This window comes from Panthera leo, chromosome A1, assembly GCF_018350215.1.
Source record: "Panthera leo isolate Ple1 chromosome A1, P.leo_Ple1_pat1.1, whole genome shotgun sequence".
NCBI classification, from domain to species: domain Eukaryota; kingdom Metazoa; phylum Chordata; class Mammalia; order Carnivora; family Felidae; genus Panthera; species Panthera leo.
This window is the reverse complement of record NC_056679.1, coordinates 142,580,371-142,606,473: the sequence shown is the minus strand read 5'-3', so window position 1 is coordinate 142,606,473 and position 26,103 is coordinate 142,580,371. Positions and strand designations below refer to the sequence as shown.

General features: G+C 44.8%; 1 protein-coding gene across 3 annotated transcripts in view; it reads left to right on the top strand.

Annotated features, from left to right (window-relative positions):
• Positions 1-26,103, top strand: part of ARSB (arylsulfatase B) — a 167,534-nt gene that overhangs the window by 133,655 nt on the left and 7,776 nt on the right. The window contains exon 7 of one of the 3 annotated variants that reach the window (XM_042941989.1): positions 14,615-16,762. The exons of 1 other annotated variant lie outside the window; for it this stretch is intronic. In XM_042941989.1, coding sequence (XP_042797923.1) covers positions 14,615-14,616 — 2 coding nt within the window. In that variant the 3' untranslated portion in view covers positions 14,617-16,762. Of the gene's footprint in view, positions 1-12,373; positions 14,292-14,614; positions 16,763-26,103 lie in introns of those variants that run through there. One more of the 3 variants, XM_042941973.1, reaches the window with a different exon arrangement.

Sequence of the window (26,103 nt, the reverse complement as noted above, 5' to 3'; positions counted from 1 at the left end):
TTCAGTGGCCTCCTAGGATGAATTTCAGGGTCCTCCCAGTTTATACTGCTAGTTTGATTGTGTCCTCGATAGAATTGATGTTCTCGGGGAGGGAATGAGGGAAGCATTTTCACTACCCAGAACAGAATCCCACTAACCAAAAGAACAGCCCCCACCCCAAAAAAAGTTCCAGGCTATCGATGTGTGTCCTCAATTATTTAATCAGCAAATATTACTGAGCATTGTTGTTTCACTCTGCTAGGAAATGTGGACAAGGCAAGGATAATATACAGATGCTCACCTCAAAAAAGGTACAGTCTGGTTGGACAGATGCCATCTAAAATAATGTAGGTGGCAATGTGTAATACGTGTCAGATGGCACTTCCTTACTGTGCTCCTGCTGCTCCCACAAGGAGGTTTATCACCCTACAATTCCAGACATGTTTTTCGAGGTTGTTTTTTTCAACGATTATTTATTTTTGAGAGAGAGAGAAAGAGAGCACAAGCAGGGGAGGGACAGAGAAAGACAGAGGGAGACACAGAATCCGAAGCAGGCTCCAGGCTCTGAGCTGTCAGCACAGAGCCCAACGCGGGGCTCAAACCACAAACCATGAGATCATGACCTGAGCCGAAGTCGGACGCTTAACCGACAGAGCCACCCCAGCACCCCTCAAGTTTGTAATTGAACCCAACACTTGAGGACCTGAATCTTATGCAGAGATTTACCTCACTCTTCTTGTATTGCTAAGTTGTTATGCTGTGTGAAGCTGTCTGTGTGGGAAGAAGTTTATGCAAACAACACTATGTCAAAGGTTCAAGGCGTTTGAGAGCTTGGGAGAAGTCTAACCACAGTCATTTTCTGATACAACTGAACAGAGGAGTTGGCCACTGAAAGTTCCCGAAACTCCCGAAGCACAGGAAGGCCAAGCGCAGGTCCTGATTGAAGAGGTTTAACTAATATAGTCCCCGGTAGCACTCACTGCGGCAGGAAGGCCTTGTGTTTTTCTGAAAACGTGTCCTAAATAAACCCGCAAAGCTGTGTGCTAATTACAGTTTCGTGATTGAAGGTGCAGTTCTGTTGGTGTCTAGAATTAGAACAGCGTAGAGTGTCACTCAGAAAATGAGCTCACGTGGCAAAAACAGACAAAACCCTGCTGTCAGCAGAAATCTGGTCTGCTTTTCTGCTATGGAATGTGGGCTTCCAGACTCTCTAGACTGTCTCTTTCCAAAGCAAATGAGAAACAAATAACTCACAGGCACCGGCTTCATTTTTCCGTTCAAAGCACGGAGTTTTCACTATGCTGCTTCAACCTGTGTTTGCACGACCGAGTTCTCCAGGAAGTACTTACACCAGTGGTACTAGAAGTTCATGAGATCAGAATGCCGGTTTGGGGTTTAAATGTAATCGCTTCCATTCCTATTTCCCCTCCTGTCCTGACTCCCTGCATGGTAAGCTCTGTCTGTGCTTGTCCCCAAAGGAGAAATGACAGTCCTACTCTGAGCACTTGAAGACAAGACAAATAAGCGTTCTGCCTTGGCGGGAGATCTCAGGGGGTCAGTGAGGCATGAGGGTGACAGGACGCTCGAGACGTGAATGGAGATTATAAGAGCTAAGTTTGCTAAGGATAAGCTAGGGAGCAGCGCCTTTTCTTCTGGGACAGCAGATGGGCCACTCTCTGCCAAATCAAAGGTCTGGTGGGGTGCTCACCATGCTGGGCCACCGGATCAAGGTTTGATGAGAAGGGTCCAAAGAAAGGCCCTTCTAATGCAGTCTATACCTTCTGCCAACATTCAGCTGCCTCTGATTCTTCTCTGAGACTGGGGCTCCTGGGGACAGCCGAAATCAGTGGGCTAGGCAGGCAGGCAGCTTTGAGAAATGTGTCAATGGGATGGAGGTTAGGGCCAGGCCTGTAGGCCTGCTGTGGGGAGAGCAAGGCAGGCCCCAAGTCTAATGGCAGGTTGCTAGGGCACAATTATCAGAGCAGGAACGCAGGGGTAAAGGCACATAGTCAGTGAGTGGCCAGATGGCCTGTACCAAACAGCTGCAGGGTCACTCCTGCCTGGTATCAAGCCTGCTCCTGGGGCTCTGGCTGGCCTTAGCCTGACTGCAGCATGGATCTCTCAGCTCCAGCCAAAAGGCAAGATGCGCTTCTGATTGTGGGAGCTGAGCCAGACCTGACAGCCCCTACCCTTCTCCCTGAACATGCCCCAGAATTATCTGTCTCCCTGTTGTTCCTTACTCCTTCCAGCTCCTCCATGGGACTGGCCCTCAGTCTAGACATACGAGAGAGTCACCCGTGATATATGTGAAAAATCTGGTACCAGATGCTTCCCCCTCTGGCTGGAGGTGGGCCTGAAATCCTCCCCCAGTGGACTCATTTGCCTGCTTAGCGTCCTTCATTGAGCCTCCAGTGCCCGCTCCAGAACAGAGCCAGGCTCAAGTCCGCAGTGTGGGGGCCTTGCCCAGGGCTGCACAGCCACATTGTCCCATCCCGTTTCCTGCCCCTGCCCTGTACTGGCTTTCATGCTCAGCCATGCTGTGTTCTTCCCGTCCCCCTGTGTGCCACAGGCTTTCCTGCCTCCGTGCTTTTCCTCATGCGGCTCCCCTTGCCTTGAGCGCCCATTCTTGCCTTCCTCTGCCTGGGGAAATCTGGCTTATCCTTTGAGATCCAGTTCAAACATAACCTTCCCCGGTAATGCCATTCCAGCCAGTGCCTGCACCATCTTTCCTGGCAGAATTAAATACTAATTGCTTCTCCATCGGTGCCCACTCAGCATTTTATTTGCCCCTCTTGCCCATTATGACAGGCTTATGCATGCACATTTTTGTTAGATTCCACACCTCTCAAAGACAGGCACCTGGCCATGTGTCCATTCAGCTTTGTATCCCTCCCAGCCTAGTGCCTGCAACATAGTTTGTAATTTACACATGTCTGTGTTGCAAATCCGTTGCCTAAGATGGAAGCCTTTAGCGCTCATCAACATTTTAACTCTGACTAGTTGTGAAGGTCAAAAGCAGGGCACGTGGAATTGCTAACATTTATTGGTGACTTTCTGTGTGCCCCACCTTATTCACCATCCAATGGAAATGTCAGCCGGGACACCGTTGGCCCAAGCAGAGAGGGCCACAGGGGCTATCCTGGTTGCCTCCAGTGACATTGCAAACAGAGCGGAGGCGTCAGCTGATGCTGAGTGCTGAGCGGTCCTGGAGGCTGAAGTGAGATTTGTCCCTTGTGGCCTTCAAAACTATTTGGCTTTCTGAAGTTGCCTGTGGCTCCGGATATCGGGGAAATACTTTAATAGGAGTGCTTCTCTGTGCTGGGAGGTATAAACGCAACATGAAATGAATCTTACTCCACCCAGTACAGGATGTGCTCTGTGAGCATGCTGGGCTGCCCCGAGCCAGCTACAAGCACTAGGAGGGTGTCCTTCCAGCCACCCCGGAGCCAAATGCAGGCCTCATTACAAAAGTGTCTTAAAAACCATGCGACAGCAGACATTGGAACACTGACTGGATATCTTTGTCTCTTCAGGCTGCCGTAACAAAATACCACAGTCTAGGTAGCTCATAAACAACAGAGATTTATTTCTCACAGTTCTGGTGGCCAGGAAGTCCAAGTTCAAGGTACCAGCATGGTTACAGCCTACACTTCCTGATGCATAGCCATTATCTTCTTGCTGTGCCCTCACATGGTGGAAGGGGAAGGAATCTCTCTGGAACCTCTTTTATAAAGCACTAACCCATCCATGAGGACTCCACTCTCATGACTTAAGTGTGCCACCCCTTTCTTTAGGGGTTAGGATTTAGACATATGAATTTGGAGGGGATATAAACATTCAGACCATAGCCCTGGATATGTGAAGCCATTAGGGAATTATTGTTAATATTCTAGGGAACATTGCTCATCTTTGCTCATTAAATCATTATTAATGTGATACTAGTATTGTGATTATGTTTTTTTTAAAGAATCCTTATCTTTTAGAGATATATATACTAAAATATTTACAGGTGAAATGTTATGATGGCTGGGATTTGCTTTGAAACAATGTGAGGAGGAGGGAAAGGCAGGGAAAGATAGAAGATTGGCCGTAAGTGGATAATGGTTGGAATTGGTGTTGGGTACCTTGGTATTATGCTATTATATTATGCTATTCAGTCTACTTTTTGGTGTGTGTTTGGAATGTTTTATAATTAAGGTGTTTTTTTTTTTAAGTTTTAATTTTAATTCCAGTTAGTTAACATATAGTGTAATACTAGTTTCAGGAGTGCAATACAGTGACTCAACGCATTCGTACAACACCTGGTGCTCATCACGACAAGTGCCCTCCATAATCCCCGTCACATCTTTAGCCCATCCTCCCTCCCACCTCCCCTCTGGTAACCCTCATTGTGTTTTCTATAATTAAGGGGCTGTTTCTTGGTTGTTCTCTCTCTCTTTTTTCCCCTTTGCTCGTTTGTTTTGTTTCTTAAAGTCCACATATGAGTGAAATCATAGGGTATTTGTCTTTCTCTGACTTATTTCACTTAGCATTATATTCTCCAGCTACACTTATGTCATTGTAAATGGCAAGATTTCATTCTTTTTTAGGGCTGAATAATAATTAAGGTTTGTTGTTGTTGTGTTTTTTTTAAGTATGTGGGAAAGAAAGTTATTTTGTTCTCATCCCTTCAGTTCTTCGATTCACTTTATTATGTCTCTTTGCCTCACTCGAGGTCACCTTGACCTTCGGGAAGAGGGTCCAAATTATTGGCATCCTCACCCCTTTAGCACTTTCACGTTCCTCAAATATATTTAAAGGACTCCTCCTCCTTCTAGAACCAGAAGGGTGGGGGTCAGCTGAAAGTCCTAGAATGGTCTACACTTCACAAACTCTGGGCTTAGGCTTCTTCTGGTTTGAAACACTTGCTTATCCCCAATGAGAAGTCACTGCCTCCTTGATGATAAGTTATAGAAGAGAAACGTACCATTTTCACTGAGTCTGGACCCCAGGGAGCTGGCATGGGTTAGTTTTATGGAAGGACACTTTCATGGGGCTGACTCTACTTGGAAGCCAACTGATGAAGATGTGTTATCTGAAAGAATCTAGGTACCACCAGCTGCTTAGGAACACAGTGTGGACAGCATGCTCAGCACTGAATTATTTAATCTCTCCAATATTTCTATTTTATCTCCCCCCACAGATTAGATGCTCTGAAGTCCATTAGCTTAATGCTTTCCAGAGTAGATTTTCTCTGGCCTCATTTCCACCACCCTCTTGTTCCCCACCGCACCCCCACCCCCCACCACACCCCACCAGGAATGCTCTGTGCTCACTTTATTGTCCTCAACCACTGCCCGTCTTCATGGCCCTGCTTTCTGCCTGTGGACAGTTACAAGAGACTCGAGGAAGAATAGCTGATTGGTAGTGACAGGGAGCGGGGGAGCAAGCATGGCAAGAGTGGGCCAGCTGGTGAAGTCTTACATGGAACGATTTAAGCCTTAAGAGTTGTCAGGGATGCCTACCCCTTTGAGTTAACATCTTGTCTAGCTTCCGATCCATGGCCCATTTTCTAGTGGTCTGACTTGGAGGAAGCTACCGAAGCCATACTTATCACATTCCAGATGCCACAAGAGCTCTGGGCGTTAGTGAATACGGCACATGATTAAGTCAGGATCCAGGAGAAGCTGACAGTCAAGAATAATGAGGCAAATCTAAGAGGCTGGAATGCAATGGCATAAAGGTAGAGGGCTATGCTGGCAGCCATCTGCAGAGAACAGCATGAGGAGGAGTGGCTGCCTGGCAGCTTTCTGTGATGTGGCCACAAGCACCTACAGACAAATTTTGAAAAATCCAGTTACATGCATAGAAGATGTTGGAGGCGTCAATAGTATAATGAATGCAGAGGAGGGGGGCCAACCCGGAAACCACGCTTTGTTTCCTGTAAGCTTCTGAAGGGGGGACGGGCATCTCAACAGATGTTAGCTGTTAGTAAGATATTATTATTTCCCTGGTGGTGCCTGATTCAGTTTGTTGTATGCAGAAGTTGATCTGTAAACGTCTCGCCTATTAACAGCCTCCTGACATCCTTTGGATGCAGAATTGCTGTGTATGTCGGAGGCACTGTGACTCTGTTACTGCTTTCTGCTCCCTCCGAGCACCGGTTAGCTTTTTTGTTGTCGTCTCTTCTAAGTCCCTAAGTTACACAGTAGGGTCGTAGCGAGGAGGATAACTTCAGAGTAGATTTTACGATAAAAATAATAATGGTAACCGTAATGGCTACCATATTTTCCCTCTATTTTGTGCCAGGCTCTGGCGTGGCACTTTGCATTGGGCCGTTTAGTCCTCGCAGAAACCCCAAGAAGGTTGGTGGCAGCATTATTCCTATTTTACAGAGAAGTAAAGTGAGCTTTAGAAAAGTCATTTGCCCAAGGCTACACAGCTTGGAAGTGGCGAGCTGGGATTCCAGAGTCCAGGCTCTTCACACCTATCCAGAGCTGCCCTTTGCCCAGCAGCAAAGAGGTGTTCTCTTGAAGGGCTCCTTGTGGGCGCTGCCTAGAGGTCCCAGAGGCTTCATGTGTAGGGGTGAACGCGGACCCGAGCCCCCAGAGCCTGGCGGTACCGCCGGTGATAGCCAAAACTTTATAATGTGCTTCAAATGGACTTTCCAGCTCACCTGGCCGCTTTCCTAATGAGAAGACACAGGCATGTTGACCCTATATATTTACCTGCACACACTGTCATTCTCTCTCTTTCCTACTTGGTTTGTCTGCGTATCGTTTTCCAGTGGTCTCTGGTCGGCAGGTGCAGGAATGTTGCAGAGAAAAATCAAGTCACTCAACCAATATGTGTGGGGCTCTAAGTACTAAGTAATTTAAAAGGAACTTGAAGATACAGTCTCCACCCTCAAGGGGCCTTGATTTTATGGGAGATTTGACCTAGAGCTCTGAGGACACGTGGGACACTTGGCGGGTCTTCCCATCTCAGAGAGAGACTGGGGATGGACCCGGGAGTTGGGGAGGTGCGGACAGGCAGCTCTAGTCACCCCACCGAATCTGCCATCTGAGGGACCTGTCCTCACCCAGCCATCAGCATGGGTGCAAGCAGAAACCACCCATCTTTGCCTCTTCTCTAGGATCCACTCTTTAAAAGCATTTGGGTAATTACAGCTTCCATTTCTGCTTTGGTTGTTGGTTTTAGTGTATTAATTACCTGCCATGTCAAGAGATTTCCCTGACCCTCCATGCTCTCACCCTTTCCTCTCAGCAGTTAGGGTGGCTCCGTGGTTTCCATCTCTTGTGAGCCACGTGAGAGTTAGGCACTTGCCAACCTCCCTGTCCTCGAATGTACCCTCTGCTTTCTTCCTCACAAGAAACTGTGTGACTGCAATGACCAAGTCCTCTACCCTCAACGGTAGGTGGGCATGGAGGGGCTGGCAAGGGAAGAAAGGAGGAATGAACTAGCTTTGATTTAAAAAATTCTCCCAGAGTTGGAGTGAAACACTCTTTTGCTTTTCATTCCACATTTTGGTCACATCTACTTGAGCATTTACTAATCCTGAGAGATAATCTCTCCCCTGGTATTTCTGTTTCTTTTTGCAAGATTCTAACTCTTCTTATATCTTGGGTGAGCTTCGTGAGACTAAAGGGTGTTTCTCGGGGCACCTTGGTAGCTTAGTCGGTTCAGCGTCTGACTTCAGCTCAGGTCATGATCTCACAGTTCGTGGGTTCGAGCCCCATGTCAGGCTCTGTGCTAACAGTCTGGAGCCTGCTTGGGATTGTGTCTCTCTTCCTCTCTCTCTCTCTGCCTCTCCCCCACTTGAATTCTCTCTCTCTCTCTCTCTCTCTGTCACTCTCTCTCAAAATAAACAAACTTAAAAAAAAAAGGGCATTTCTTTTTTATTCACCAAACGTTAATGGCTAACGAGTCTTAGAGTCTTTCAGGCACTCTGCTTATACTCTTGACTCACCAGGAGTGCCAGGCACCCTTTCTGGTTCTGCCCATTGCCCTCAGGTGGGAGAGTCAGGGCACTGAATCAATGAAGAGGCCCGTACTAGACCCAGTGCTCCTTTCCTGCACGGAGTGGCCCCGCAGCAGTTTCCGGTACTTAGTAGGTACTCAGTGAGCAGTCATTGAATGGAATGAAATCAGTTCCTGGTATGGCACCAGGTACAGAGCAGACACATATTTGTTGAAATAATGAATAAATTCCTCTATTCCATGGCGGAAGAATTCCAGTCTCCATAGAACTCACATCATTTGAACCTCTGGAAGGGATTTGGGCTGGATGAAGTAGGAAAGCGGCCATCAGCAGGGGAGCAGATGTCTGACCCAGGCCCTCCAGCCAAGGAGACCGGCACTGTGTCTGTGGGAACTTGGATGCTCTGACCTCTGGGAAGCTTGCAAGAGTGGAGGGGGTCGGGGGGAATGCGAATCCAGCGGCTTTCTGGGCTCCTTCTGGCACTCTTACAGCAGCACATACTTTGCTATGCCAGCCCCCAGCTCCAACAGCTTTAACAGCCTAGTAATTATCTCCTGATCAAGGGAGGCAAGGATGTGTGTGGAAATCACTTTTTAGTAGCAAATATGTCTTTTGGAAAAAGCCCCAGTAAGCTGTTGGCTTTCTCTCAAGTGTTCAAAGGATACCAGAGGACTGACAGGCTAATTTAATCATATTAATACAAGAAGTGTCCCCAGTGCAGAGGGAAATATATTGTGGTAAATTGTCAGTTTTGGAACTGGGCCTCCAGCTCCGATGTGTGAGTACAAATGCTCTCTGTGAGAGTAGAGGAGTCACGTCACACAGGGGAAGGGAAAATACTTCTTTCCAGGTCCCCGGACTCCTGCTCCTTAACAGAGGAAGGCTCTTGGTGTCATCCAGATAAGTGTTTTAGAAGAACAAACACAGCTAAATAGGACCTGGATGTCCCATCCTCCTGCTTGCAAACAGCTCCCCCCACCCCTCCTCTTTGACCACTCAGGAGAAAACACCCTGGAGTTAACATCTAAGGACACACAGGTTCATTTAAATCCATCATGAGACGCCTCTTGGATCCAGCAGTAGGACCACAGGTTTATCCTAAATTAACTATAGCTTAGAATGATATTCCCTCACAGCTGTCAATGCAGTCAGAAGAGTCCAGACTTCTTTAGCATGGCCTGATAGGACACTGGATACCTCGGACACCAACTAGCTGGGTCAGGGAACTTGAGTTCTGTTTCCTCATCTACATGAACGGGAGCTTGGGTGACATGCTGTCCGAGGCCTCCCCACAAGCTCCAATATTCTTCATCCTACCACAACTGTCTCCTTAGTTATTCTTGTGTCATTTCCCCAAACCATGTTCTTCTGCAGTGACCCTGTCTGGTGAGATGTCGGTGCTGTACCCAACTCCCACAGTTGAGTCTAGGCCTCTGTCTGCCCCTGTTCAGACCACGCTCAGGTCTAATCAGAACCTTGGAGCTCCAGGCATTCACTCAGGCAGCCCCATTTATCAGAGACCTGCACAGTGCAAGGTGCTGGGCATGCCATACAGCGGCGAACCAAACAGCTGTGATCCCTGCCTTTTCGGCATCTTATACTTCTCTAGAGAGACATAGTAAAGAAAGAAAGAAAATGGTAATATGGGTTATGAAGGATTAACAGGGGTTGACCTAATTTCTTTTGGGAGAGGATAAAAGGCTGCTCTAAGGAAGTAGTATTTGATCTGAAACTCGAAGAAGAAGTTAGCCAGGCCAACAAGCCGTAGAAAGCGCCCCCCGTAGAGGGAGGAGCAAATGCAAAGACGTCTTTGCAGGGAAGGACCATACAGACCAACGGAGCTCAGTGTGTCCAAAGAACGGCATGTCCGGAACATAGGGAGGGAGGGTGGAGGAGGGATGGATTCGTTAAGATGATGCCAACTGCTGGAGCAAACCGAAACCGTGTGCCGAACCAAATCACATGGGCGTTTCTCATTCACGTAGAGCCACAGACAGCTCTTGTCCAAGCAGTGTTTGGGGGAACCACAGCTTCTTCCACCTCACGGCCCTGCCATTTTTAGTGAGCTGCCAAGTCCGGCATGCTTGTTTGCATGGCAGGCTGTGCCCAGGAGACCTCTCAGGGCGCAGGCCCGTCTGGGAGTCCGCTGTCACGTTGTTCAGGTTCCTTTGGCACAAGGTGCCTGCAAGGTGGGACTGTGATGCGCAGGAGGGGATGCAGCAGGTGAGGCAGGCCCTGGAGGCCGAGCTCCAGAAGTTAGGGTTCATTCCAGCCGCGCTGCGAAGAGCAAGGTGAGAACACACCCATGGCAAATCCAGTGCCACTTCTCAACCTACATGTTGGGTCGCGCATGTCACACGGCGTGTCTGAACCGAATTCACCACCACCCCCCTCCAGAAGCATCGCCCTCAGTTTCTTGTTTTGGCGGCGCCATTCCAGACCTAACATTCCTGCTCTGTTGGCCGCCCAGGCTTGCCGTCTACCTCCCAGGCCTGGGCAGTTTCCGTGCCTGCCCAGGGAAGCTCTCTGATTGGTTTCCTGCTGTCCCGATACAGCGTGCTGATTTTCCAGTGTGGCCTGTCCTCTCCCAGCGACAGTTATTCCTAGCTGGGATGTTTTCCCAGTATCGAATCATCTGAGAAACGTAATAATCACATCACAGTGAGCATGGCGATGAAGCTTTCGAAAATGTGCCTTTTTGTTTCTGCTCAAAAAGATATGACTGGTTGCCAATTATCTGCTGAAGAAAGTTTGAACTTCTGTACTTTGGGGAAACCGGCTCAACCCAGCCTTCCCGAACTATTCTTAATGTGTCCCCCTCCAGTCAGCCAGGATCTGTGACTGTGCTCCAGACACGGCACGGATTTGGGGGCCTCCTGCCCCAAGTTCTTCCCCTCTGCCTGGGACCACCTCTTCCTCTCTGTCCACCTCCCCAAATCCTACCAGTCCTTCAGTGCCAGTCCTCGTTCCCAAGTCTACCCTTTCCCAGGAAGCTTTCCCTTTCTCCACCAGCCATAAAAAAGCTTTCTGTCTCTGGCATTCTGTAACGCTCTGCAAAGCCCTTTGCACAATGGCTTGCAAATACTAGGTGCTCAGTTAATGCTTAAATTATGTAAATTATATACCAGTCCTTTGGCATTTGTCATTGATTGCCTTTTACTGACATCTATCCTTCCAATTAATTTATAAACTTCTTAAGATATTCAATATCTAAGATTGTGCCTGGCACATCCTCAGAAAAAACCCTAATTAATGAATGCTTTTCTATCATTTCTGTGACACCTTGCACAGCTCCTTCAACACAGCAGATGTTCAAAACATTCTTGTTGTTTTAATACGTGATACCTTCGTAAATGCAAAGCTTTAGTCAGTTCAGGAGGAATAGTTTGGCTGAGAATTCGAGCCCCGAAGACAGACCTTTGGGCAAAGTGCTGGGTGGGGAGTAGAGATTGCCAGTGACTGTCTAGCCCTCTGTGACCAGCTTCCTGTTTTGCTTCTTCTGCCCAGCTCTGGGTTTGTCATGGAGTGTTTAGTTACAAATACTCCCGCTTTCCAATTTACAGTGCTCCTTCCCCCTCCCGTCCCCTCCCGTCCCCTCCCCACACACAAAAAGAGGTTGCAAGAGGGAGGGGTGATACCCTTGGTATCTTTTAAAAAATTTCCATGTTATCAAGATTCTTCATGTGACAAACCATACTAGAGCCAGGAGAGAGCATCAGAGCAAAAAACCATGTTTTCAGAATTTACTGTAGCTCTGTGGGGTTTTGTTTGCCTAGAGTACAATCCTGCAGTAAAATGAGCCCCCCGCCATGATAGTGGGCCCCTCCATCCCATTTCCAAATCTACCTGCTTCTCAACATCTTTGAGTCAGATGGAAAATTCAGTTCTGTCTTCTTTTTCTCTGTATCTTAATTGGTTTTCCAGATGCAAGTCCCAGAAGTGGGATTTAGCTCTGCACATCATCCCTTAATGTGAGCGGGCTCACAGTGAATGGGGGAAAGGGAAAGCGTAGCCATATTGAGTGTCAAGTCCCTCCTACCTGCTTTGGGCCTCACATAAAGAGCAAATGGCTGGTCGGGAGAGAGTGTCTCTCCAGATTGGAATGGCCAGCTCAGGGTCAGATTCTGCCCCTTCTGTGAGTCACTTCCCGAATGTGGGGGGGGGGGGGGGGGGGGGGGGGCCTGACAGCCAGCACTCTTCAGGAAGCACTCCGGGATCATGGATGTGACTGCTAACACCGGGTTTTTAGGCAGAACCCTGGGGCTTCGGGAATCTCTGGAAGTCTGTCTGTTGGACTCCCTAATCAAACTGCCAGATACAAATCAGCATCTACAAATGCATGAGCGTCGAAGGGGGTTGCTCTCTGGAAGCGGATCTTCTCAAGTGGGTCTAAAGAAGTTGGTAGTAGGTCCCTAACACTTCATTCTCTCTCAGTCAGTTGCAGAGCAAAGACACCATCATTGCCTACCTCCTCACGTGCGCTTCCAGTTTTCCTTGGAAACAGAGAGCGTGTTCTGGATCCTGGTTCGTGTGAGACCCTGGTAGTCCCCAAATTTAAAACATCCTTAGTTTCGAGCAGGCTGCTTCCAAGAACGAGGGTAGCTAGAGAGCGTCGTCTCAGATTTTCGCTTTTTTACCTTTGGCAAGCAGCACCTAGTGGTCCTCATTTCAGTGATTACAGGGTTCGTGTAACGGGCCGGGGTTTGGGCTGTGGGATAGCAGTTCTGTCCTTGGAAGAGTGCCAGCCAGCTTTAGCTTTCCGCACTGCAGTTGTTGGCACTGCTCACAGCGTGAGGCCTGGGGTCAGGAAGGACGGCATCACCAACCTGCCCGGGGAGGCCGGGCCCACCTGACAGCCATCGCGGGCTCATGCCACGGCCCCCTTTCCAGATTAAGTATCAATTTACCTTTTTTTCTCATCCTTATCCAAAAACGTGCTCAGAGCCTAGACACGTCCTTCACACGCACTGGAATCTGAACTGTACAACACAGGAAAAGTGAGGCCTTCAGCAAGGCGTTTTGGACCATGAGACTTTGTGGTTGGGATTTCACTAAATGCCATGTTGGGGGGCGGGGGAGTCTTCTTTCATCCCCAGCCTGGTTCATGCTCATCATCTTAATCACAGGCTAAAGATGAATATTTCTGGTTAGTTTCGCCTTTTTTATATATACACAGTGCCTATTTATAGCTATTTGCTGACGGACTCTACCAATTACTTTAAAAGCTTGTATTTAGAGAGAAACAAACTAAAAATGTGAATCCACTGGAAACCCATAGTTCTGCGTTGAGTTAGCTTGTTGTGGGGCAGGGTCAGAACAGAGACGGCGGTTGGCACATGATGATGTCAGAACTGGAAATGATCGTCTGTTATGACTTTAATTGGAGGATGATTAGAGAAAGGACACACTCTTCTGTCTTATCTTTGTTATTACAAGCTTACTGGATCCCTTGTGCATGTTTATTTGGGGTATTGTATGTTACAAGCCCAGTGAAATTGCTGTCTCCACAGTCATCACTGACATCCTATTTACGAAATCCACCGTTCTTCTTCCCTGCCTTCTCAGACTTTCCTTCTTCTCTCTGGCAGTAACCATGTCCTCCGTGGAATATTTCCCCCAGCTTCAGAGGCATTCTTCCCGTCTAACTCCTCCTCCTCAGTCTTTTGGAGGCTCATTTCCTCCTGTATTGCCTTTCAAATGTTGGTTCTCTCCAGGGTTCCACACTCTACCCCTTTCTCTTCTCAGTGCAAATGTTTCTGCCATGGTAACTACAAAAGGTAGATGTGGAGACAGGGCACCCAGCTTGGGAGTCCCGGACTTGGCCGTGTGTAGGCTACATCAGAGAGGAGCTTCCTGTAGAAGCTTCTTATGGGGAGACATACAGGATTTCTCTGCCTGCCACCTCTATTCCTCACCCTGGGCACAGGCTGAAAAAAGGTCAAGTGGCTCATGGGGGCAGTGGAAAGGAGGTGGAGCCAGAGACAGTACATGTGCTATTGTCCCTGGAGGAGAGAGGAGGGACAAGCTGAAGCGGTTGAACCTGTTTTGATGTTTTAGGCTAGAATTGGAAGATGGATGTCCAATTCCCTATCTACAAATGCAGGATTGGAACGTGGCTGAGGTACAATGTGTGTATGATGCCAGAAGGCCTGGCTCTGGCCACGTGGTGCCTGGCATCTAAGCCTGGGTTAGAGGCACTGGCAGTTGGACACAACAGAGAGTGATCTGGGTAGGAGATAAGATTTGGGGGCCTAGAATACCCAGAGGAATGTTGAGCACTGAATCTGGGGAATGAAAACATTTAAGAGACGAACAGAGAAAGAAGAAAAAGCAAAGGAGGCTAAAAAACAATCCCAAGCCGGGGCACCTGGGTGGCTCAGTTGGTTGAACATCTGACCTCAGCTCAGGTCATGATCTCACAGTTCGTGAGTTCAAGCCCCACGTCGGGCTCTGTGCTGACAGCTCAAAGCCTGGAGCCTGCTTCGCATTGTGTGTGTCTCTCTTCTCTCTGCCCTTCTCCCCCTCCCACTCTGTCTCTCTTTCTCTCAAAAATAAACATTAAGAAGAAAAAACAAACAAAAAAACCTCAAGTAGAAATAATAACCACCCCTGATGGAGCATTTTCTCTGTGCCAGGCACTGTGATTAAGTACTTTGCATGCATTTCCTCCTTTAGAGGCTGAAAAGGAGCAAGACATCACAGAGAGAAGAAAATTTCAAGAAGACAGACACTTCCCCTCCTTGGATCATTTTTGTCACACTTTCTTTATCTGCCACCTTCATCCTGTCCTTTAGAGCCCAGCTCAGTGAGCACCACTTTCCTGGATCCTCCCAGGCAGTTAGCTTCTCCTTTGGAATCATCTAGCACGTCACATGTCGCACATTTTATTCACTCAGCCAACAAATGATTGTTCCACTGGTTTAGAATTTATGGTGTTTTAATGCAATTATTATTATCTGCTGGGCCCTGGTTTACTCATTCTGAAGATTTAGACTCAAGCATGTAGAGTGATCAACAAAATGAGGATTTGTTTAATAAGCAGATGAATGAGCAATATAAAATAGTACATTTATTCAAGATTCAGTTTGAACCAAAGTATGAGAGGATCTCTGGACAGCCCATTTCAGATGTAAATCGCTAAACTTTCTAGGACAGTCATGAGTTGAGGATTCACTGAATGGTTGATTTCTGTTTTTTGGATTTTCAGTGCTCAATTGACACACCCCTGGTTAATGTCAGACATTAACCAAGTGTTGGAGTTCCCTGTGACACAGGCACACACATTCTCTGAATACTTATTATGCACAATTCAATAATGATTAACATTTGAACTCTGTCTAGGCTGAGCAAGCCACATCAAAGCTCTTTTTTCATTAGGACTTTTAAAATATCAAATATGGACTGAATGAGTAGGTGTTGGAGAAACTGACTTTGTAAACTAAAAATCATAAACCCAGATCTGTTTGAAATATGTCATGTGGAGTGCCTATATAAAAATTATGAGCGTTTTGATTTTTCCCTTGTAGGTAATAAATAACATCTGTAATATTCCTCCTCACCTTTTTCTGATTAGCTTTATGTCTGGTATATTTTCCCCAACACTCCTGTTTCGTGTAATAAGGATTTCGCCAAGGAGAGACAGGATTCTAAAGCAGTGTGGGTGTAACAGAAAACCTGCAGCAATCAAGGTTAAGTCCAGAAATAAGGGGCAGGATGAGTTTGGTGGGGAATTTTTAATGCTAGTCAGGCCTCTCTGTTTTACCTTTCTCAGGGGTACACACTAGCAGAGCTCATGGGCCCTAAGGGACGGGAGTACCCCTGAAGTTGCAAAGGGCATGTGGCCCACAAACCAGCTCCACTGGGCCCCAGTGCTGATATGGCTCTCCAGACCCCCTCACTTTGCACCTGAGCCCATGTGGGTGCATCCAGCAGAGTGCCCTGGCCCACTGGTGTTCACCCTGGGGTCCATGGGGCCCCCAGGGTCCTCTGAGGATTGCTGGTGGTGAGCCCAGGTGGAGGTTGGACAACTCTTTTAGCTGTTATGTACGATGGGCAGCTGTGTGGCATTTGTCTGGAGGGAAGAGCTGTGTCAAGACCATTGCAAGCATAGTAGATGCTGCTGTTGCTGAAGATGCTGATTTCAGGTCATTAAAGGTGACAGAAAGCCAGGCAGTGATGTTGGGCCAGGCTAGGCTGCCAAGAAGCCAGTTGCTGAGCTTTGCTGAGCTCAGGGCACCATAGTTAAGTCCTAAGGTGACTGCGGGGGTCAGGTGATCCTAATGCACAACCAGAATTGGGAATCCCTGATCTGTTTCACCCCGTTTTCCCAATTTTAACCATACCTCTGAGTTAACATACATAATTTCGATGGTATTGCCTTGTTGTTGTTATTTTTCCACACAGTATTCTTTTTTCATTCATTTTAAAACCACTTTGTTCAGGTATGATTGACATGGAAAACGTTGTACATTTACAACTTAATATTTAAAAATATGTAAAAGCTTAATATTTACAACTTGATGACTTTTGAGATAAGTATACTTACATGAAACCATTGCCACATTCTATGCTGTAAACATATCCATCACCTCCAGAAGTTTCTTCCCACCCTCTTATTATTTTCTTTGTGTGTGTGTGTGTGTGTGTGTGTGTGTGTGATAAGAATGCTTAACATAAGATCTTCCCTCTTAGCAAGTGTTTAAGGACATAATATAGTATTATCTGTGGGTACTGTGCTGTATAGATCTCTAGGTAGGACTCATTCATCTTACATAACTGAGACTTTGTACCTTTTGACTTCCCCATTTCCCCCCATCCTCTCTTCCCCACAATTTTCTTTTTTTTTAAAGCTTATTTATCTATTTTGAGAGAGAGAACGTGACAGGGAGAGAGAGGATCCCAGGCAGGATCCCAGGCCATCAGCACAGAGCCCAATGCTGGGCTTGAGCTCACGAACCGCGAGATCATGGCCTGAGCCGAAGCCAAGAGTCAGATGCTTAACCACCTGAGCCACCCAGGCACCGCTGTTCCCCACAATTTTCTAATAATATGTTGTTCCATTGGCACCTGGTTCAGATTTCACAGTTGTTATAGGTCTGGGCAGCTGACCACGCCTTGATTTTGATGGCTGTCAATCAAAGGCCATAGGTTCAGCCTAAATTGAAGTGATTTCTTTCAGTTGGTCAATTAGTTTATCCATGTACCCTGCCCTATGGCAACTGCTGTGGAAATTCAAGAGACCTGTGACTGGGATTTTTATACTTACAATGCAAAGAACACTCACCACCCAAAGGATCTCATTCCGTCCTCACAATTATCCCATGAGGTAGGCATTATTTTTCTCCTCATTTTACATACAAGGAAATGGAAATTCAGAGTGGCTCAGTGACTTAATAGGTTATTCATTCTACAGGCTATGAAAATGTACAGTGGTTTCTCAGAATATTATGAGTGGTTTCTCAAAATAGCGAGTAAGGTATAGGGAATGCCACTGGTAAATCCCTAACCGTTCTGTAAATCCCAGCTTGCGAGCTGCCAGAGCCATATGGCTAGTGGGGGCTTTTTCCATCCCTGAAAATTAAGCAGAAAGGGTCAATCAAGCATCAGCTCAGAGCGTGGGGTTCTAGCCCATGTTTTATTGGGAACTGTTTTTAGAGAAATACTTCTATTTTGAGGTCTAGAATGACTGTTGAAAAAACAAGAATCAAGACAACCATGAACACATTCGCATCTGGGTACGTCAGTCCTTACCACACAGTGAGATGAGAGGCAGCCAGGGCCTGGGCCTGCAGTTTCCTGGATGTGTCAAACCATGAGCAGACTACAGATTTCATCCGCATGTTCGCTGAGAGCGCCCAGGCAGCTGTAGCCCAAATGCACCATGGAGGGCACACCGTCTGTGGGCAGTGGGGCTAGCTGGCAGACTAGCTGGTACAGCAAGGCCTTAGTGACTTGAACTTCACTTTGATTTGGCGATCCTTTGAACTTTTCTGGGACTGAGCCATGAAGAAATTGGTCAGCCGGTCAAATGTTGAGTGTAAATAAAACTTTAGTGTTTTATTTAAGAGGCACATTTGACTCACATAATAAGCTGACAAATTTGCCCGTTCCTTAAAAAAACATACCTGACAGGACTCCATATTAAAAAATACCTTCATCACCAAATATCTGGAAGAGCTGGGAGGTTTTCCCACTTAGGCCAAGTGAGTAAGTTTTGCTCTAAGTAAAACTACATATGCCTTAAAAGCATGAAGATGACATCCCAGCAGAAGCAGGAAGAATAAAATGGGTGGCCAGAGGTAGAATAAACTTTTAAGCTGGTCTTTGCAAATTGTAAACGTGATCAAAAACAGAAAGAGCTCAGTAGAAATGAAAAGGTACCAAACCCTGAAGTAGCAAATGAAAGCTTCGCCATTAACGCTTTTCCCACCATCCCTGTTCAAACTCTGGAACGTGTGTTGGGGAGCAAATACAGGTCCTCTCCAGACCCAGACCAGAGAAGTGGTTTGTCTGGTTTGGGTTTTGGTTTTTCATTTTTTTTTTTTTTTCTGCTTTAATAATGAGTTCTGCCTACTTTTCTCCTCTTTGTAAGGTCTTCAGAAAAGGAGGATATATAAGAAAAAAACCTGTGTTATACTAACAGCTACCACTCAATAACAGTTTTTACCAGCGATTATTACCGACTTCATAGAGCTAGTGCAAGGATTAAATGAGCTAACATATATGGTACACTTAACACAACATTTTATGTTTATAAGCAAGTAGCAAGTGCTTTTAATATTAGCGTTATTATCTTTAATGTTGACAATGTTAATAATAGCCTTACAATATACCAGATACTCTGTTAAGCACTCGATATGCCTTATCTCACTTGCTCTTATATTACTTTCATATAGTAAATTGAGGCACGGGGAGTCAGGAAAGTTGCCCAAGATCGCACAACTGGCATCAAAATCATTTATTATGCACTTAACGATATTCTGGACATAGTACTAATGAACATTTTCTATGTATCATCATATTTAGCCACACAACAGTCCTGTGAAATAGATGCCATTATCCTCATTTTACAGATGAGGAAATGTAGGTCCAGAGAGTTCAGCTAACACCGAAGCTCACTCAGCCAGTGAATGATGGAGCTGAAATTCAAACCCAAGCAATCTTGCTCCAAAAGGGCCTGCTCTTTACTGCTGTGCACTGTGGCCTTCTGGGAGAGGGGACAGCAGGGACTTCACTTCAGTCACATGGCCCTCTCCTCATGCTGGTTACTATCCCTAGCAGCGCTTTCCTGCAGGGCCACAGCATTAACTCTTCCCAAGCCGCATTCTCCAGCCACACCCAATGCATTCTACATCCCAGAGAGGAAGAGACCCAGACCGTCCCCTTCAGCCCTGTGCTAATACTTGGGGCTCCTTATTACCCTGCCTGATTTTCTCTAGGCGTGAAAACTTTGTTTTCTATCAACTTTCCTCTTCTTATCTGCAAGTCAGCTAACATATTTATTTTACTTAAGCCTTGCATAGTTAAAAATCATCAGGGTTATACACCAAAATGTTAACAGCAGCCAGTAAATTTAGCTAATTTTAATTTTCTTGTTCATATGTTTTTGTGTTTCCAACTTACATACAATAAACATATAAATTACATAGAAAAAAAACAGAGACTGTATTAGACAGTGGTTTCCAAAGAGTCATGAGGATACATTGTCCAGTCAAAAGAATAAGGCTGCCTTTCATGAACACCAGGAAATCAGAAGCATCCCCTGGCACCTCTCAGTCCCTTCCCCATTTGGCGAATCCATCACCCATCACTAATTAGTGTCTGTCCAATTATAGTTTAGCTGCAGACCCCTTTTTCTTTCTTTTTTTTTTTTAATTTTTTTTTAACGTTTATTTATTTTTGAGACAGAGAGAGACAGAGCATGAACGGGGGAGGGTCAGAGAGAGGGAGACACAGAATCCGAAACAGGCTCCAGGCTCTGAGCCGTCAGCACAGAGCCCGACGTGGGGCTCGAACTCACGGACCGCGAGATCATGACCTGAGCCGAAGTCGGATGCTTAACCCACTGAACCACCCAGGCGCCCCCAGACCCCTTTTTCAAACAAAAACGTAGAGAAGTATAATATATTTAGCAAATACTACAAGTTCTTCCTTAAGGTTTAACCAGCACTGCATGAAATGAAGACAGGGAGCCTGAACCCTGCCCACTAACTCGCCATCCCATTTAATGACAACTCCCAAGGTACTTCTGGAACCCCTGCTGGCTCTGGAGAACACATTCTCCCCTGAAACCATTGACCCAACCTCATTCTAGAAGCTTGGACTTCTTCAGATTTCCAGAGGTTGCCCAGATTAGGAGCTCTATAAATTTACTACATAATATGTAAGATAGTGATTTCCTTCAGTTGCCCTAAAATTTTTCACTAATGTCCAAAATCAGTACCCATGACTGGTCCATCTTATAACTGAGTATCTCTGTCTGTCCAGAGACCTTTATTTTGTCAGAGGTGGCCTTCACCTCAGAAGGAAAAGATAAAAGTTTATGCTTCTCTGTGGACCCCTAGTTCCTGCCTAGGGGTTAACAAATCCAATGTCCTTTTCTCCTCCATCAGGCTGCTTGTACAACTCTGTGAATATGCTAAAAAACATTGAATTTTACCTCTAAAGGAATGCATTGTATCATATGTGAATTACATCGTAATAAAGCTATTAGAAAAAAAGTTTAATTAAAAATAATATTTAAATTCCTCTTGTGTCCCCCTGTTGATGAGAAGAAAAGTGACAGTTCTGGCTTTTCACACTCCCCGAAGCTGTCTCACCCCGTCCACCCAACCATCCCACCGAAGCCTCCAACAGCACCTCTCTCCCTGTCCTCCAGAGACCCTCCATCACCAAGACTTCTGTTCTCATTCTTCAGGCTAAAAATCCCTTCTTCACCTTCTGTTTATCCAGTTTTCGGTTATCTATTGTTTCAGTGATGCTTCTCATTGATATGGCTGGCCGTGGGGTAAGACTTTGGGGTTATAGAACTAAATCAGATCCAGGCCATTCCCCATATTAAAAAAAAAATTTTTTTTTAATGTTTATTCATTTTTGAGAGAGACAGAGCATGAGTGGAGGAGGGGCAGAGAGAGAGGGAAACACAGAATCCAAAGCAGGCTCCAGGCCCGGAGCTGTCAGCACAGACCCCAGTGTGGGGCTCGAACCCATGAACTGTGAGATCATGACCTGAGCCAAAGTCAGACACTTAACCGAATGAGCCACCCAGGTACCCCATATACCCTACATTTTTTAAAAAAAGGTTTATTTATTTATTTTGGGAGAGAAAAAGATCGCACATGCGCGAGCAGGGGAGGCGCAGACAGAGAGAGAGAATCCCAGGCAGTCTCCAGCTGTCAGCAGGGCTGACAGAGCCAGACGTGGGGCTTGATCCCATAAACTAGGAGATCGTGTCCTGAGTCAGACACTTAACCACCTGAGCCACCTAGGTGCCCCACTACCCTATATGTTTTTCACACAGGAGGAGGGCAGAGTGGTAGATAACGAAGAGGTATATCTTTCAGGTCTTACCGAAAGTCCCACTTTCTTCATCCATCCTTCCGTGCACTTTAACCTGTATCATCTTCTTCCTACCATGATCTTTTATAATATTTACTGTTTGACCTTAATTATATTCTGCCTGATGTTGTTTTTTTGACCATTTCATATGTAATATCTTTCTAATTGCTTTGTAAGATTACAAATACACAGCTTCCTCGTGTATGGTTTTCTATTGCTGCTGTAATAAATTATCACAAGCTCAGTGGTTCAAAAGAACACAGGTGTCTTGTCTGACAGTTTTGTAGGTCACAAGTGGGAGCAGGGCTAAGGTCAAGGTTTTAGCACTGCTGTACCCTTCCAGAGGGTCTAATACAGAATCCATTTCCTTGCCTTTTCCAGCCTCTGATGGCTGCCCGCATTCCTTAGCTCGTGGCCCCTCCTCCATCTTCAAAGTCAGCAACACGGTATCTCAGACTCTTCTGCTGTGGCCACATCTCCCTCTGACCAAAGTCAGGAAATTGTCCCTGCTTTTATGAACTCATAGTTAGATTGGGCCCACTCAGATAATCTGAGATAACCTCCACATCTCAAGGTCTTTATACTTAGACATATCTGCAAAGTCTCTTTTGTTATGTAAGGTAACATTTCCACAGGTTCCAGAGGGGTTAGGACACAGACACCTTTGGGAGCCACTATCCTGCCTATCACCCCATTTTATACTTCCTTGTATTGCATATGAGATGGATGGAAAGAAATAAAATATGCAAACACTAACAACAATGATGACAACTAATGCTAGGATATGTGTACATCAGATAAAGTAGACTAAAGGAAGAAGGTGTCGTTGGAGATGAAGAGAGGCTTTTCAAAATTATACAAAAAGCAATCAGCCAGAAAATTATAATGCTTACAAATGGGTACTTAATAATATAGTCTCAAAAAATGACAAAACTTGGAGGAGAAAAAAGCAAATTTTCAGTCACAGTGAGAAATTTTCAACATCACTCTCTCAGTAACTATTTGAACAATCAAACTATAGAATCAGTACAGATATAAAATATTTGAACAGCATAATTAACAAACTATAATATATATGGATCACTGCACCCAACAACTTGAGAATAGATGTTTTTTTTCTTTTTTCAAGTGAGAATGAAACATTATACAGTTGACCACATACTGGGCCATAAAGCAAGTGGAAACACAGTGCTAAGGATTTAAATTATGTACTGTACATCTAACATGATTCTAAAGTTAGAAGTTTATTTCTAAAAAATCATAGATATATTTTGTAAATGTAATGGAATTAAACTGAAAATTCATAACGAAAGGATAATAGGAACTTCTCAAATGTTTGGGCATTAAGTGATACACTTTTGAACAATCCATGACTCAGAAAGGAAATCACAACGAAAAATAGAAAATATTTTGACCTGGATAACAAACGTGCATATTTAAAATTTGCAAGATAAAAATGAATTGGTGCTTTCCCACGTTTATAGCAGCACTATCAACAATAGTCAAAGTATGGAAAGAGCCCAAATGTCCATCGATGGATGAATGGATAAAGAAGATGTGGTGTGTATATCTATATATATATACAAGGAGTATTACTCAGCAATCAAAAAGAATGAAATCTTGCCATTTGCAACTACGTGGATGGAACTGGAGGGTATTATGCTAAGTGAAATTAGTCAGTCAGAGAAAGACAAAAATCATATGACTTCACTCATAGGAGGACTTTAAGAGACAAAACAGATGAACATAAGGGAAGGGAAACAAAAATAATATAAAAACAGGGAGGGGGCCAAAACAGAAGAGACTCATAAATATGGAGAACACAGGGTTGCTGGAGGGGTTGTGGGAGGGGGGATGGGCTAAATGGGTAAGGGGCATTAAGGAATCTATTGAACTCATTGCTTCATTATATACTAACTAATTTGGATGTAAATTTTAAGAAATAAAAAATAAAGTTAAATTAAAAAAATAAAAAATAAAGTACACTCCATTCTTAAATAAATAAATAAATAAATAGGTGCTTGGATGAAAACATATAGTGTTAAATGTATATTTCAAAAATGAAAAAGTGCTGAAAATTAATTACGCAGGAAGCTATGAATAGAAGAGCAAAGTGAGCCAAAAGGAAATGGAAGGAAATAATAAAGAGAAGAGGCAAAATGATGAAATAGAAAGCTAATATACTACAGAGAGGGACTACTAGGTAAAAAGTTTGTGGGGCGCCTGGGTGGCTCAGTCGGTTAAGCGGCCGACTTCGGCTCAGGTCATGATCGCACGGTCCGTGAGTTCGAGCCCTGCGTCGGGCTCTGTGCTGACAGCTCGGAGCCTGGAGCCTGTTTCAGATTCTGTGTCTCCCTCTCTCTGACCCTCCCCTGTTCATGCTCTGTTTCTGTCTGTCTCAAAAATAAATAAATGTTAAAAAAAAAAATTTAAAAAAAAAGTTGAAAAGACCAATAAATACAATTAACCTTTAACAAAATTTATCATGGGGAAAAAAAGTGAAAAGCACACACTGCCAGCATCAGGAATGAAAAGATATTACTATAGATGCTACAGACATTAAAGGTAATACAGAAACGAAAATGTGTGTGACTAGACAAATTCCCAGTAAAATACGGTTTACCAAAACTAAGAAAAAGAGAAATAAAAGATCCGAATAGTTCTATATCTGTTAAAGAAATTAAATTAATAAATAACCTGCCCACAAAGAAAACTTGAGGCCCAGATACCTTTACAAATGAACTCTTCCAAGTATTTAGGAAATAACAACCATCTGACACAAACTCTTCAGGGAACACTTCCACTTCCTTTTATAGGACCAATATAACCTTGACTCAAAAAGATGACAAGAATATTTTAAGAAAAAAATTAATAGAGAAATTGAAGCATAGGTGCAAAAGCTCTGAACAAAATGTGAATCCAGCAATGAATAAAAAGGACAAACATCATGACTAAAGGAGGTTTATTCTGTAAATGCAAGGTTGATTTGGCATTTAAGAATTAATAAGCAGAGGGGTGCCTGGGTGGCTCAGTCGGTTGGGTGTCTGACTTTGCCTCAGGTCATTATCTCACAGCTCGTGAGTTCGAGCCGCACATCAGGCTCTGTGCTGACAGCTGGGAGCCTGAAGTCTGCTTCAGATTCTGTGTCTCCCTCTCTCTCTGCCCTTGCCCTGCTTGTGCGTGCTCTCTCTCTCTCTCTCTCTCTCTCTGTCTCTCTCAAAAATAAATGAATAAACATTGAAAGAAAAGGAATCAATAAGTATAATTAATTGTGCTAAAAGACAAATGAATAATTGTGTGATATTTTCAGATGCTGAAAAAGCATATGGCAAATTTTAACACCCATTTATGATAAAAACTTAGTAAACTGGGAGTAGAATGGATCTTCTTTTATCTGATAAAGCATAGCTACAAAGATTTTTATATTGATATCATACTTAACAGTAAAATAGTAAAACCTTTTCCCCTGAAAACAGGAATGAGATAGAAATTCTCACTATCACTACTTTTATTCAAATTTATACTAGAGATTTTGTACAATGTCATAAGGTAAGAAAAAGGAAACTGAAAGATCTATTATGGGGAGAAACCAATGTCAATATTTGCAGGTGACATTATAGCATGCATAGAAAATCCAAAGACTATAAACAAAGAATTAGAATTAATAAATGAATTTAGCAAAGTCACTAAAAACAAGGTCAATATGTAAAAGTGTCAATTGTGTTAATTCAGAGTATGAAATATGTATTTTTAAAATTTTTTTAAATATTTATTTATTTTCGAGAGAGAGAGCAAGGGGAGAGGTAGAGAGGGAGAATAGAATCCGAGGCAGGCTCCAGGCTCTGAGCTGTCAGCACAGAGCCAACACAAGATCATGACCTGAGCCGAAGTCGGATGCTTAACCTACTGAGCCACCCAGGAGCTCCTGTTTTAAAATATTGTTTATAACGGTATTAAAACACATTAACCAACTGGGAGTAAACCTAAGAAAAGACATGTAAGACCTCTACACAGAAAATCATAGAATACAATGAAGAGAAATTATGGGGATCCACCACACGCATGAATTGTAAGTCTCAATATTTTAAGACAGCAATACCCCACAATTGATCCCTGGAGTTAATACCATCATAATCAATATCCCAGTAGCCAGTTGCTAGTTTGTGAAATTTAACAAGCTACTCCTAGAATTTATATTGAAATTCAAAAGGCTGGGACCCCTGGGTGGCTCAGTCAGTTGATTGTGGACTCGATTTCAGCTCAGACCATGATCCCGGGGTCGAGGATCGAGCCCCGCATTTGGCTCCACACTGAGCGTGGAGTCTGCTTAAGATTCTCTCTCCCCATCTGCCCCTCTCCCCTGCTAGCTTGCGCACTCTCTCTCTCTGTCCCTAAAATAAAATTAAAAAAATAAAGATGGGTGCCTGGGTGGTTCAATCGGTTAAGCGTCCAACTTCAGCTCAGGTCATGATCTCACAGTTCATGGGTTTGAGCCCCACATTGGGCTCTGTGCTGACAGCTCCGGGCCTGGAGCCTGCTTCGGATTCTGTGTCTCCCTGTCTTTCTGCCCCTCCCCCACTCATATTCTCTCTCTCTCTCTCTCTCTC